Source organism: Labrus bergylta, chromosome 8 (assembly GCF_963930695.1).
Source record: "Labrus bergylta chromosome 8, fLabBer1.1, whole genome shotgun sequence".
Taxonomy (NCBI): Eukaryota; Metazoa; Chordata; class Actinopteri; order Labriformes; family Labridae; genus Labrus; species Labrus bergylta.
Window position 1 is genome coordinate 4,650,872 of NC_089202.1, and position 12,628 is coordinate 4,663,499.

The following is a 12,628-nucleotide window of genomic DNA, read 5'->3' on the forward strand; positions in this document are numbered from 1 at the left end:
ATAATTATTTTAAAGGTTTCTTTTAAAAAACGTTTAACTCAAACTAATGTCATTCAAAGGCGTTTTGTGAATTTCAACACATCACTGACTTTAATCAAAGTTTGACTTTGACTACAAAAGCTTGACTTATATGATTAAATGTTTCAGGCTAAATTGGTAATCAAAACTTTTAAACTCAGCTCCTTCTATTCCTTCCTCCAATCACAGAGTTCAAAGTGAAGAAAATGTTTTCTTTGTAGTAGAATGGGTGTCACTGAGGTTTGTTGATACCAGCATCCTAAAGGATGCACGTTTTCAGCAACATGTGTGGTTTGGCATATTGTACTGTATCTGTACTTTGGTACAGTGCAGGTTAAGGTTGCGTGTGCTTGAGAAGTATGTGACCCTTTTTGTAAATGAGAGAGGAAAAAGGATGGAATGATAAAAAACCTTTGGCCATCTCTCCCTTCCCTGGAGGGCTGCCTTCCCCTTTCATCCGATAGCCTGGAGCAAGAGAAAGGGAACAGACAGGGTGGAAAAGGGAGAAAGAAGGAAGATGAAGAAAGGAAATAAAAAGAGGTAAAGAATAAAGGATAAATAAATAACAGACAAAGACTAGTTAGGGACGAATGTGGATCAACAAAAAAGAGAGAAAAATGAGAGGAGAGGCATCTTTCAGTCGTCACCTTTCATTTGTCTTCATGAATGACTCCAGTGGTGTAAACACATGGACCAGAGAGCAGTGCTCTCTCTCTCTCTCTCTCTCTCTCTCTCGCTCTCTCTCTCTCTCTCTCTCTCTCTCTCTCCCCCCACCCTTTCTCGTATCCTCTCATCTCTGTTTTTGTTCCTCTATATAACCTCTAACACAGACCCTGTCCCATCATAGTTATGTTAGGTGGACAGGAAATATCAGAGAGCTGCACATTTGTGACACACATGTTTTAGGTCTCATTTTGGAGCTGTTTGATTTTTAAACATCATTAGATGATGCATTAAACACGATTGTTCATCTGCGCTGACTGCAAAATCAAACATTTTGGACTGAACACACAAAACAGCAGATCTTTTTATTTAGTGTCATATCTTCAGGTAAACATGACAAACCAGTCAGCCCTCATCCTGAGAATGGTCTCACTGCTGCTGCTGCTGCTGCTGCAAGGCACAGGTAAGATCTGTCAACATTATTACAATCTTAGCAAGAAGTGTCAAAATAATGTGTTGATAAGTGCTGCATTAAGGGTAAATACTTTTGCACTTTGCAAACGAAACATGAAATGACTCAAAATGACTCAAGGGTTGAAATCTTTCTGCAGGTGCTCAAACTGATGAGTTTTTAAAAATTGCCTACATTTTTGTGTGCTACAAAATGTGTTAGAGCACAACAACCCAACAACAAACTCTATGTTTATTTCAAAGTGAAGTTAGTGTTTAGATGATTTCCTTTTAAATGTGTTTTACAAGATAACAGATAGATATTCACAATAGTTCAGTGTATGCTTTGGTATCATTTGATCTCTTATGTTTTAAAATTACGAATTGTTATACTCACTGTTGTTGAGTTAAAAATGTGTATTTCTGTTGAATGATGATAGAAGCAAAGATGGAGATCATTACCAGTAAAGAAAATGTTCCGGTGGGACAAGAGATCACAATGCTGTGTCAAGGTGAGTCTTATATATCGTATTTAATGATTCATCGAGCTTGTCCAAGAAAGTTACATTGAATTTTGAACCTTCTCTAGAACTCTGAACCTTTGTTTCCTCTGGTTCTAGCTGGTGGAGAGGGAATCATAACATGGCAGAAGGATGGGGAAGATATTGAAGAGAAGGTTTCTACGTTGGATGAGACCACCTCTAAATTCCATATTATGAAGGCCACGATGCAAGATGCGGGCAAGTACACTGCCCTACAAAGGCAGAAGACCTTAAGTCGCCAGAGTGTAGAACTGAGAAAAATGACTTTAAAGTAATTTTGTTGTCCAGCCAAATGAGTTGCAGGCAGAATATTGGAAATGTGGCAATTCTTTGTCTTTTTAATCAGATTATTAATGTTCATAAAAATCTTGAGCTTAAACATGACCTTTGACCCTTATTTGGAGTTAAGGTACTCTGCCGTTGCATGGCCTGTACAATAATAAGGGGTCATGCCAAGGCAAAAGGCATTAACTTCCATTTGATAGCTCCCTTGGTTGCTGATCACTATATTAAATCAGTATATGATAATAATTATAACATATACATGAAATCTAGTGATCATGGCACAATTAAGTGCTTGATGACAGATAGTAAAACAAAGGCATAACGCCTTAACTCCCCTGCAGTAATACAGTAACTTCACTTTGATCCGCAGCAAAACAAAGGCAGAAGACCTTAACTCAGTTTGAGCATTCCTGAATGCTGCAGTTCAAAGGAAAAGACCCTGATGAGTGAAGTTACTGGACTCTGCCTTGGTTTCTTCAGGGCTTTTGGAAGTTAAGGCAAATACAACCTACTATTTTCTCAGAAGAACAGCACAATTGACTCAAGATATTTGTCCACATGATAAAGCACATCTGTAATGTTCCAAAAATGACAAAAACTCATTTTCGAAAAAATTGAAGTTACTGTCTTTTGCCTTTGTAGGGCAGTACACCTGTCACTGTGACTTCGACAACGGAGATGAAGCTAAAGTTCAGAAAATGATCTACATTTATGGTATGTAAATGACTAGCTGCACACCTTTGACTATGATTTCCCTCATCTGTACTATATTGTATAGAGACTAAGGCACCCTAACCTTCTCCCCTTCTGTCAGAGGGTCCTTCTTTTGGAGGCACCTCGACTTACCATGAGTTTCTGGAGGGAACAGATGGCATGGTGCCGTGCTTGGTGACAGGACAGCCAGCTGTTGATGTTCACTGGTTCAGAGACGGAAAAGAAATTTCAACCAATGGTAGGACAAGAACATGGCCAAGTGGGGAATATAGGGCTTTAGTATCTTTAATCTTAATGTTTTGAATTTACAGCCCAGATCTTTACCATTGATTCATTCATCAATTTTGTTCTCAAGCGCAGCAAGCAGCTGCTTTGAGATGACCATGATGAAAATGTAGTTGTTTATGAAACAGGCTGATACTGATTTTAATGTCTCTTTAAAGGGGACATATTATGAAAACATATTTTGAACATATATTTGGGTAACCTGAGTGTCTACTGACCCACAAAATGTGAACTAAACCCATCCAATCCTTTGTTTGTGATCTGCATAAGCAGGGATGGCACCAGTATGTTTTTTTCTCCCGGACTTGACTGATCTGTTGAGCTGCTGTGAATAGTTGAGTTTCATGAATTCATAGTTACTTTTTAAGTTCTCTCTTTCAAAAAAAAAAAAAGCAGACATGCTAGACATGCAGATTCAGTCAGCCAGACAAAAGTAGCGACTTAACTTGTCTTCACATAGCCTGAACTGTAATATTGAGGTCCTACAGAAATTTGCTTCAGATGCTTGAACTGATATTATAGTTTAAATTATAAAGAATGTTTTGGGTGCAGATTTTAAACATGTCTTTTGCTTCTTAACCTCCTTTCTCTTTTGTGTCTAAGATGTTTTGGCCTTCATCCATCCATGTTGTTTGTCCCTCACTCTGTTCCTCTGTGCTTTTGTGCTTTTATTTCCATCTTCAGCAGGAAGGGGTGTGCGTCATCTTCCTAATAACACACTCTTTATTCAAGGTGTGAAAAGAGAAGATGCTGGGATTTACTCATGTCATGCCGAAATCAGAGGAAGGCCAATCGACAAGCAACTAGCCATCTCTGTTGTTGTCAATGGTCAGTATCTTTTTCACATCAAGATCCAATAACAGTCAGAGATCTGCGGTTATGATACAAAGATCTGGCTCTTTCAAAACATGATGCATGTAATAGACTATGGTTGAGGACTAAGTGGTTAAGGATTATTCAACTTTTAGTATTAAAACAACATTTTTCAGTCATAAGGACATCAAAATATGTATTAAGTGTAAGATAAGCATAACTTTGACATAACTTATGACTCCATTCTGCAGCTCATCCTACTGTGCGTCTGAGAGAGGAGGTGAAAAAAGTGATGGCTGGACCAGAAACCAACGTTACTTTACTGTGTTTGGTAGCCGGCCATCCACAACCCAACATCACCTGGACCATGTATGTCTCGACTTGTGGCGAAAAAAAACAAAACGAGAATATATTAAAAATAAATGTATATATGCTTCCACATTTTATTTGCTTCATCCCTTGATAACAAGTGATTATTGGTCATTTTCTCAAGATCTCAGCTTATTAATCTTGTTATTTGTGGATAATAATGTTGGTTCCCCCATGATAACAGATAGATTAATCTCATTGTCCTGAGGTAACGAAGCTTGTTTTCTTATGATGATGGGAGAGGTTTCTGGTCGAAATAGAAAACAAAACAATAGGCTGGTCAATACATAGGACCAGTAACGATGTAATATAACACATGAAGGGGTTAATGGAATTGTGAAGCGTGCTTAGTTTACAAGACAGCTTTAAACTATATAAATAGTTTTAATATAAATAAACTAATAAAAGGGACTCGTGGTTGAGTCCACGTCCAAACATTGGAGAACATCACAGGGAACGTGACAGCTACTTTACTGACTTTGTGGTTTATTTTGAGTCTTTTGTCAGATACAGCCATATCACTACAGGATTTCTCCATAATTGAAGGCTGTCCACGTTGTGTACCCATTCTTGTGCTCGTGCATGAACTGTACTGTGCAGAAGAAAACCTCTTCCAAGCCTGCAAGGGCCAAGGAAGTGTACAACTTCAAGCACTCACACTAGTCAAACAAACTGGACTTCAGGTGTGAAGTGTGCTTAGGCACGGTACGGCTTGCCTATTGTGTGCGCGCCCTTAAGATTATTTCTGTTTTCATTGTGTGCTTTTGCAACTTTTGATAAATTAGAAAATTGAGTTGAGATCTTGAGAGAACAACCACAAATGACCCCTTATCACAGATGAACAGAGTAAATCAAATGTACGGATACATGTCCTCTTAGGGCTTCCGTATCTGTTTATTACAAATGGGACTTCTTTCTTTTGACATTCTTAAGTGTTTAGACACTTGGCATCAATCTAGCTTTGAAAGTGAATCCCTTAAGCATTACCAACGTGTATAACAAATGTGTATTTTGGCTGTATTTCCTCCTCGCAGGCCGATGCTGTTTGACTCTTCACATCATCAGTTTAACTCAGACCACAGTCAGCTGACCATCAGGTCTGTCGCCAGGGTGGACTACGGAGAGTATGTCTGCACTGCCAAAAACAAGATCTCTGAGAGCAACGCGACCATCATGCTTTATGTTTTTGGTTAGTGCAGTTAATCTTGCTCTGAAGAGACAGCAAATGGACATGGGCTGTGGAAAACGTATTCATTTTTTTATGGACATGTTTCCTTTCAGAGGCCCCAGAGGTGTTTGTGTCAGTAGAGTTGCTGAGCATGTCAGTGGGTGAGGGTGTTTCTGTGTCCTGTAACGTCTCTGGGCACCCCCAGCCTGAGCTGCATTGGATCAACAAGCACAATGGACAAACTCTGGTATTAAAACGCAATCAAACATGCTTCAACATGCTGCCACTTCTCGGTCATCCTAATCATTGTGGTATCCAATTAGGGGACAGAAGTCAAATAGCTAATAAATAGTTAACTGTCCTGATAGTATAGTCTTATGGAAAGGCAGCCTAAACTGAAAGTCCAAGGCACTCTTATGTAGGCCTATATAAATCCTTTATTTAACAAGGATAACTGACATATTTTCTGTGTGCTGAAATCTCATAATGTCAGGCTTCTACTCAAACACAAGACACAATGTCTACAGATTTATGTATGGTCTCAGCTGTGACTAATGTTTATTGTTCCTCTGTATATCAGGACCTAACCACTGGTCGTGTCCATGTTGTTGATGGTGTGTTGACGATCAGTGAGGTGGTGCCCTCTGATGGTGGGCTGTATTCCTGCATGGCTGTCACCGCTTCTGGAAACGCTTCAAGAGATGTTGCAATTATCAGTAAGAGTTTATGTTTGTGTTTATGTTTGTGAAAAAAAAGTGAAGTAAAAATGTACACACACTTTCCAATTTTCATGTCGGCTATTTGTTTCTCTACTTTAAAAAATAAATACATTATTTTCTGCCATGCCTCCTGACCCACAGCCCAGCCCGGTCCCCCTCACTACCTGTCTGTCGCACCTGGACCAACATCTGTCCTCTTCTTCCTCAAAACCCCACCCGTCAATGGAGGATCACCCATCACAAGTTACGTCCTGCAGTGGAGGCAAAGTGCAGCAGAGCAGTGGAAGGAGATCGTCACAGCCCCTTCTTTGGGTAGAGGTAAAGAGGTTTGCGTTTGTGTATCATAGAAATTAAGTCAACCGATAACTCTTTAAACTAGTTAGACCACAAACTCAATCTGCAATGAATTCCAGAATAATATTTTAAATCAGCATGTTAGCTTACTGTGTGTCTTTCTGTATTTCTGTGATTGCTCTCCAGATCCTTTAAAGATCACCTCCCTTAAGCCGTACACGCTGTACATGGTGCGATTAGCTGCCATGAATGTAATGGGACCAGGACAGTTCTCAGACACAAACACCGTCCGCACACATGGCATACGTAAGTGTCATACACACAACTACAGAACATTTCCAGCACAAACTGTCAGCAGCACACACTGAATCCATATGCATTGTGTGTTTGGGTTTATTGTTGCAATTTATTTGTATTTTTTGCAAGACCATTTAAATCACTTATATTGATGGATGTGGCATGTGTAATATGTCTCATACTTTGTATGTTGATGTTTTTTTTACCAATCAAGACTTTTACTTCACGTCATCCATCACTTACTGTTCTGATTTATGTTTCATGCAACCATCATCACAACATTTCCATGACATCATCATATGGGACCTGATGTCCTTTCATGCTGCCATGTTGTCATCCATCCTCAGAGGGTAAAGTACACACTGTGATTTATTAAACTATTCTAGAATTAAATACATCTAAATCTGAAGATGAGGTGTTGATTTTGATCCATTGCTCCTTTTTGTAATGTGTTTTCATGATTGGTCATTAGCTTCCTGTCTTTGCCTTCTCTCTGCAGGTGAACCAGATAGTCCAGTTTTGTCCACTGATGCAATGAAAGTAGACGGCAACTCATTCTCCATCCCTCTTAAACAGACCGATGATGGAGGAACTCCTCTGCAGCACTTCAACATACGCTACAAACAGGTATGCACAGTGACTCAGAAGCTTAAAACAAAACATCTCCCATTGCAAAGTGACATTTAGGGCGAGATTATCTTTGTATCACGTTGCCTAGGCAAAAGTGAGCTCTACTCAATACCAAAAAGAGAATTTGTATGTTTTCTCATTTGGCTCAGTTATGACTCCTGAGAAATGATTATGGTTCATACTCACAGTAACTCCTGTGTGAGATGTCTTTAGTGTTTAGTACAGTTCATTCATCTCAGCTAAGAGAAAGATGAGAGTAGTTCAAGCTCTCACATTAGTCTCGATTTGATCCCAGCAATAAAAAAAAACCCCATCAAAGTTATGTCTCATACAAGCCCATTGTACATAGCTCAGCACCACAGGGTACCCCTAGGTAGGAACAACCGTTTCAGAAATACCTTTGTTCCCTTGTCCATCAAAGCCCTCAACAGTACCTGAGCTGTAATGTGTGTGTATATGTGTGCATGTATGAGGTTGTGTGAGTGTGTGTGTGAAGATGTGAAACTGTACCTGCACTGTTTATCACTTTTCTTAACTATTACATATTTATGGTTTTAGTAATCCACTTGTATGGAATTTATTGATTATTGAACTGACATGTTTTACCAACGAATGAATGTATTTAGTTATTTTGCTACTGCATCAGAGCTCTGTGAAGTCCAAGACACATTTCCCACTGGGACAATAAAGTTAATCTTTAATCTTTAATCTTTCCAATAATGAGACTAAGAAGAATGAATTCATGCTGTACTTTGCTTTTTCTGTTCCATCCCGTCTGTGTACTCACACAACTATGTGTTCATTTTACACACAATTAACATCTTTCATTAAACATCCTCTTACAGTGGAGACATTTAGTCAACTAGATTACTTATAAACTAAAAAGGCATTGGTCTGTTTTTTCAAACAAATCATTTATTGTTTGATTTTCATAGCAGGAAATGTATGGTTCCAGCTCTTTAAAAGTGAGGAATTGTTGCTTCTTTAATCCTTGTTAACTTTTATTAATTAAGAATCTCTGACTTTTGGACCGTTGATCAAACAGCTCAGGCTAAAAAAGACATTTTAGAAAACTTTTAAACTTTCGTTGGTGTCCCCCTTTTGGATGTATTTATGGAAATCTTCTGACATGTAGTTTTGTGTCTGTAGTGTGGCACTTATCACCAGAGCCTCACCAGAGCCTCACAGTAAGAAGATTCTTTCTTTGAATCCAAACTGGAACAAAAAATATACTTGCAGTTAGTGGCAAAAAAAGAAACACAAAGGATAAAGATACATTGAGTAAATAATGATGAGGCACTCAAAGGAGAAATGACTCAGATACAGTGATCACAGAATGAGTCAAAAATAAGATGCTCAGTGTAGTCTCGTGAGATCAGAAGGATCAACAAATGAGCACAACATTTTTTCCTATCACATAATTTTGCAACAAACATTGTTTTGGATGTTGGACTATGTAGGACCAAACTTCTTTGGCAAAAGCACAGCAGGACAGTATTCCACAAAAGTGTATTTTAACTAAATACCTTTCAATGGTCAAGTGCCTATTTAAAGGTTTTTCTAACCAAATACTACTTTCTTTTCAAATTCTGTTTTTCCCCATTCAGGACAAAGAGGGGACTGAGTGGAAAGAGATGCAGCTGTCGTCAGGTGCCGACTCTATCTCTCTTCAAGGCCTGTCTTTCATCTCAGCCTATCAACTGGAAGTCACAGCGATCAATGCCAATGGTTCCTCTATCCCTGCCGTGTTCAACTTCACCACCGGTGCTCAGCCTGGTACGCAGCACTACACCTACACTGGAGCCTGTTAGCTAAAGATATTTCATCAACTTCTAAACTGTTGCATGGCAGTCAACAATAAAAATGTTTGTTGTATTTTGACTTTCCCTTTCTCCCTCCGGTCACAGCAAGCAGAATGACCAAAGGCGGCGTGGTCGCCATCGTCATGGTGATCTTCTTGGTGTTGTTCCTTGTGGTCGACGCCTCGTGCTGCTACATAAACCGCTGTGGCCTGCTCATGACCGTCGCTGTGAGATTGTTTGGACAAAAAGTTCCAGGCCTGCGAATGCTGGACGATGCAGAGGGGAATACTAATGGGTGAGCAGGGTTTAGAAGAGTCTGAGAGAGAGCATGTGTACATTCATGTATCATGGAGGCTATATTTGCACAAAATAAAAAACATTTTTTTCTTTGTCCAGCTAGTTTCATTCAGTTTATTTTTGGTGTTGCAGAGAGGTGAAGCTGAAGGGCATGTCAACTCCCAGAGGCAGTCTTCAACAGACAGGGGTTCAGACTATCACTAAGGAGGGGTGGCAGCTCACAGAGGTCACCTGTGACAAAGCTCCTCTCACCAAACACGAGTATGTTCCTTTAATTCTATGTACAGAGCACTAACTTTATCCAACAATTACAGTAAATATGCCTGTCCTTGCAACAATCCAATCACATAAATTATGAGCCTTGAAAAATGTTTTCATGTTTGATCAGTAATCAATTCTTCAAAACTGTAACCCTGGCAGCTCAGGTTCCAGTGTTCTGACAACATGGATTTACCGTGGCTGCTGCCGGAAACTAGTGTTTTAGTTCGGCTAAGAAGAACTGATTTCATGTTATCTATTACGACAATATCACAGTGATGGCAAACGTCAACAATTTGGTGCTAGCAGAGAAAGTGGCATTTATAGAAGATAGCAAAATGTTTGGAATTTGGACTGGAAAACCAGAAATGTGTCGAGTATGCAAGGCTTCAATTTCAAAGTGTGTTGTGAAACTGTTAAAAGTAAAGGCCTGATAATGTTTTCTATTGTTCTGTAATCTGATTATGTATGGGTCAAACTGAACGTTTGTTATATACATCAGTCAATGAGCAATACAATAATGTTTCGAAACACTAAACTATAAACACAAAATTAATGTATTTGTGTGTGCGAGATTGAACTATTTATGACATTTCCCATGAAGTTTCGACAGTATCTTATTGATCCTTTGTTTTTTCCCACAGAAAAACACAACCATGCAAAGACCTTCCCCATGCTGATGCATGAAACCACTGAAACAAGAGAAATGTGAGATAGCATGGAAATAAAACAGCAGACTAACCGAGCCCTCACAGTCTCAATAACGGAGTCAGAGAAGCTGGGGACATTGGAAACATCTTCCACAGGAAAGATGAAACATCACAACTGATGTTTGGGTTAAAACAGCGTGTTTTGAATGATTGAAAGGAAGAATGGCCCACATTCGACCTCTCATGACAACGTGTCCTCTGAATGAGGCTACAGGCAGGAAATGATATTCTTTTGTAGTCTTTTATATGTTGCTCTGTCAGTTCTCACGTACACTAGTACTAAACAAATATCTAATTTTACAGGGTCATTTTGATAACGGTGTTTAACGGGGTAACAATATTGTTTTTGAAGTTAATCTTCAATTGCTTTATTTTCACAATAAATGTTTACCTTTTGCTGCAATTTGAATGTTGTGGACTTGTAGGCATGTTGTAAAGACTTATTTTATTTTTGATAGTTGTTGAGTGTGTTTTGGATATCCTGTGAAATGCAGCATTTTTAGCTATTTTGAAGACCTGTTTTTTCTTAAATCCTCCTACTGTTCTCAAGTTGTTATTAACTTTGAATTGTTGCTGCTCATATGGTTATTGAGGAAATATTTTACTTTTAATGTAACAATGTATTCTGATACTTAGCAGTATTTTATTAACGCTTTAAAAGGCATTTCAGACAAAACTTAACCAACTCACCTTCATGTATTATGAACTGATATTTATTGCTTCCACACTATAAGAGATTTTCATCACAAGAAACTTTGTACATGAGTCCATATTAAGCTTTGTAGCCATAATCTTGATCCCTTTAAATGTTTCAGGTTGAACAGTAACAATGGCAACAAATAATAACCTTGTTTTAATACCTGTACTCAGTACAAACAAATTACAAAATTAACTTATGTTATGATTTCTGACTTATAATTATTTATAAGATAAGTCAAACATTTAGCGCTGTTGCACCTCTTCTGTTTTAAATATTGTCATGTTTGACTATTCTCTGACATATTAATTTTATATTTTGATACTGAACACTGTACATGGTTGTATATACACATGTTGTTGCATCTTTATATTTCATAAAAACATGGAGCAGCTTTTTTTACTTTGTTCTCCCTACGTTAATTCTTTGTTACTAATGGTGATATAATGTCCGTCATCCACTTTTAAATCATAAACACAGAGAGGAAAATGTTTTATGACCAAATCCTTGTGCCCTTTATTACTTCTCAAAAATCGGACCTTTAACCATTGGTTTATTTACATCATTATTGAAGTGATGTTTCTGCTGTGTGTGGTGTTTACCAGAAACATGATCTGACATGCATTAGATTTTAGTTGCAGATGTTGTTTTGATATGAGCTCAAATGTTTTATATTTAGACACAGAGAGCTCTCCTGTTACAGAGATCTTAAGTTGATGTTGTTTTTGAAGTGCAAGGAATAGATTTCTCTGACTTTTACAGAATGAAGATGTGATTTGTTGTTATTTTATCATAATTTCTTTACAGTTTGTAATTTTCCTACATTTTGTGGTTTTGAGATTGCAGCGTAGGCCTACAATGTAGATCTTGTGAGTGGATGAAGTTTGAATATTGAGAGGTTATCTCTTTTAACCAGGCATGCAAAAAGCCATAGAAAATCCACACACCTATCTGTAATAGATTGTATTAACCAGATAAGACGTTTTGTAATTAGTTGAGACAAAAAAAGCTTGAGAAGTTAAAAAAAAAAAAAAAAAAGCACAAGATTTATACAATTTATTTTATGCAAACATTTGTGGATTATATTTTGAATGTGCATAAAGTTTTGGTCATGAGTAAAAGTCTTGTATCACGTGCTATTAATGTCTGTTTTTTTTATTTATCTACCAAAATGTATCAGTGTACAAGCGTAACCACGTAAAATAAATCATGCTATAAATGAAGAAGCCTTAATTTTTCATTTCATTTAGAATTCAATCAGTTTTTCTCACATTAAGGCAGTTCCACTAAGAACTGATGCAGAGGGAAAAAAACACAAATCGGGCCACAGCAACAACATGCGGTAAACTAATTCTCCCCTTCCTCTTTCTCAGTCTGCGTCACATATCACGACACACATTAATTTGATTATTATACCCCGTGTTACGGACCGCTTCATTCTATGAGGGACAAAAAATGACTAAAGTATAAATAAATAAATAAATGTTGTGAGAAATGCATACAATAATGTATAAATAAATAAATAATTACATAAATACATCAATAAATATATAAATGCTGAAAACAATACATCAATGAATAAATAATAACTACGCTTTGTTAATGAAAAAGCATGTA

General features: G+C 37.8%; 1 protein-coding gene across 1 annotated transcript; it reads left to right on the forward strand.

The window, feature by feature from the left end:
* The first annotated feature begins 856 nt into the window (after positions 1–856).
* ncam3 (neural cell adhesion molecule 3) lies at positions 857–12,148 on the forward strand. Its single transcript, XM_065957864.1, has 18 exons — positions 857–1,144; positions 1,572–1,643; positions 1,752–1,871; positions 2,601–2,672; positions 2,773–2,910; positions 3,642–3,785; positions 4,022–4,139; positions 5,174–5,328; positions 5,421–5,554; positions 5,888–6,023; positions 6,168–6,344; positions 6,507–6,685; positions 6,952–6,967; positions 7,117–7,244; positions 8,855–9,023; positions 9,155–9,344; positions 9,479–9,607; positions 10,249–12,148. The coding sequence occupies exons 1-18, from the start codon at positions 1,075–1,077 to the stop codon at positions 10,289–10,291; spliced, it is 2,190 nt and encodes a 729-aa protein (XP_065813936.1). The 5' UTR covers positions 857–1,074; the 3' UTR covers positions 10,292–12,148.
* Positions 12,149–12,628: the final 480 nt, after the last annotated feature.

Excerpts from the sequence above, each read along its gene's own strand:
- ncam3 (XM_065957864.1), top strand. The coding sequence starts at position 1,075 with ATGACAAACCAGTCAGCCCTCATCCTGAGAATGGTCTCACTGCTGCTG. Across the intron at positions 6,024-6,167 it reads AAGAGATGTTGCAATTATCA|CCCAGCCCGGTCCCCCTCAC; the intron begins GTAAGAGTTTAT and ends CCTGACCCACAG. Across the intron at positions 9,345-9,478 it reads GCAGAGGGGAATACTAATGG|AGAGGTGAAGCTGAAGGGCA; the intron begins GTGAGCAGGGTT and ends TTGGTGTTGCAG.